The sequence below is a fragment of the Echinops telfairi genome, unplaced genomic scaffold, assembly GCF_000313985.2.
Source record: "Echinops telfairi isolate 266 unplaced genomic scaffold, ASM31398v2 ScPeMD7_7473;HRSCAF=8511, whole genome shotgun sequence".
Taxonomy (NCBI): domain Eukaryota; kingdom Metazoa; phylum Chordata; class Mammalia; order Afrosoricida; family Tenrecidae; genus Echinops; species Echinops telfairi.
In genome coordinates, this window is record NW_022111377.1 from 180,008 (window position 1) to 181,527 (window position 1,520).

At 38.2% G+C, this 1,520-nt stretch overlaps 1 protein-coding gene across 1 annotated transcript in view; it reads right to left on the reverse strand.

Annotated features, from left to right (window-relative positions):
* OPTN (optineurin) overlaps nt 1-1,520 on the reverse strand; it is a 98,256-nt gene that overhangs the window by 82,794 nt on the left and 13,942 nt on the right. Inside the window, exon 4 of the mRNA XM_045285580.1 lies at nt 927-1,119. Within this exon, the coding sequence (XP_045141515.1) occupies nt 927-1,119 (193 nt within the window). The remainder of the gene's footprint in view (nt 1-926; nt 1,120-1,520) is intronic.

The following is a 1,520-nucleotide window of genomic DNA, read 5'->3' on the forward strand; positions in this document are numbered from 1 at the left end:
TACCCGTAGTGGTTTTATTCTCCTAGATGCTCCTGTCCTGAAATAATTTCCCTAACTTCATGTTCAAATGGATCACTGTTGGTATGGAAACAACTGATTTTTGTTTGGTGACATTGTACCTTGAAACTTCGGTAAATCTATTAGTTCTAAAGGCTTTCTAGAAAACACTTTGGGATTTTCAATATATAGGATTGTATGAATAGAGACCATTTTACTTTTTCCCAATATTTTAATTATTTTTAATTTTTGTCTTATTGCTTCTAAAACAGTATCAAATAGAAGCAGAAAGAGCCAGCACCCTTGTCTTATTCCTGATTTCAAGGGGAAGCCACTTGAACTTGTTTGAAAAGCATGTTCTAGTATTACAAAATGTGTAAAAGGTAAATGTTTACTCCATCTGACCAAAATTATGCTCACTTACATGAACTCTTGAACATAATTTTGGGACTAGATCTGGAAAAAAAAATGATAGAAAGTTTATGCTTACATTTTAAAGGCAGTTACAAAACTGTCCAATTTGCCAGGCCATATCGGGGTGGGAGGGGAAGAAATACTGTTCTCATAGAAGTGATCGCTAGTTTTTCGTTTCATCTATGGCACATGTTTTAAGCATAGGAGTTACATGTGGGAGTGCTAACCTCCAGGTCTGAAGCTGAAACCATCACCGCTCCTCAGGAGAAAGGCGGGGGTTTCTACTCTGGTAAAGAGTCACCATCTCGGGAACTTGGAAGGGCAGTTCCACCTTGTCCGACAGGGTCACTATGAGTAGGCACTGAATTGATGTCACTGAAGTTTGGGAGCTTTTAAGCATTATGTCACTTTTTTAAAAAAAGAAGAGCTGATTAATGTTTTCCACACTGTTTGGTTTCCTTGTGTTAAAAAGAAATGTTACGTTTCCCCCAATTGTCCAGGTGATTTTTTTTAACTTAAACTTACAGTCATCCTAATTTCCACAAAGGAATCCTCAGAGGAGCCACTGGAGTTGAGCTTGAGTTGTAATTCAGACACAATGCCCAGAAGGTCGGCCTTCTCAGCTTGAAGGCGAATCATCTGTGTCTTCAGCTGCTCCAGTTCTTGCTCCGGCTCTGTCTTGGGAAACTCGGAGTTGCCAGTGGGGTTCTGGAAATGACAAGGACACTGAAGCAAACGACAATTTCATCCAAGACCAGGCCTTCCAACTTAATTCTATCCCATCCCCGTTTGACAAGGCAGTTTTTCAATTATCTTGGCCCCCTATGCTTTATAGAACATTCTTGGTTTATTTGACAACTTATTTCAATTTAACATTTAATGGAAAATTTTACATTATTTTATTGTACTCAATAGTAAAAGCATCCTGTGACAAGAAAGGCAGGCCTCCTCAGACACGGAAATAACTTAATACCCTGTTTCCCTGGAAATAAGACAGTGTCTTATATTAATGTTTGCTCCCCAAAATGCACTAGGTCATATTTTCAGGGGATGTCTTATTTTTCCATGAAGAATACGGTACACATTTATTGTTTATTGTTTTATTAAAA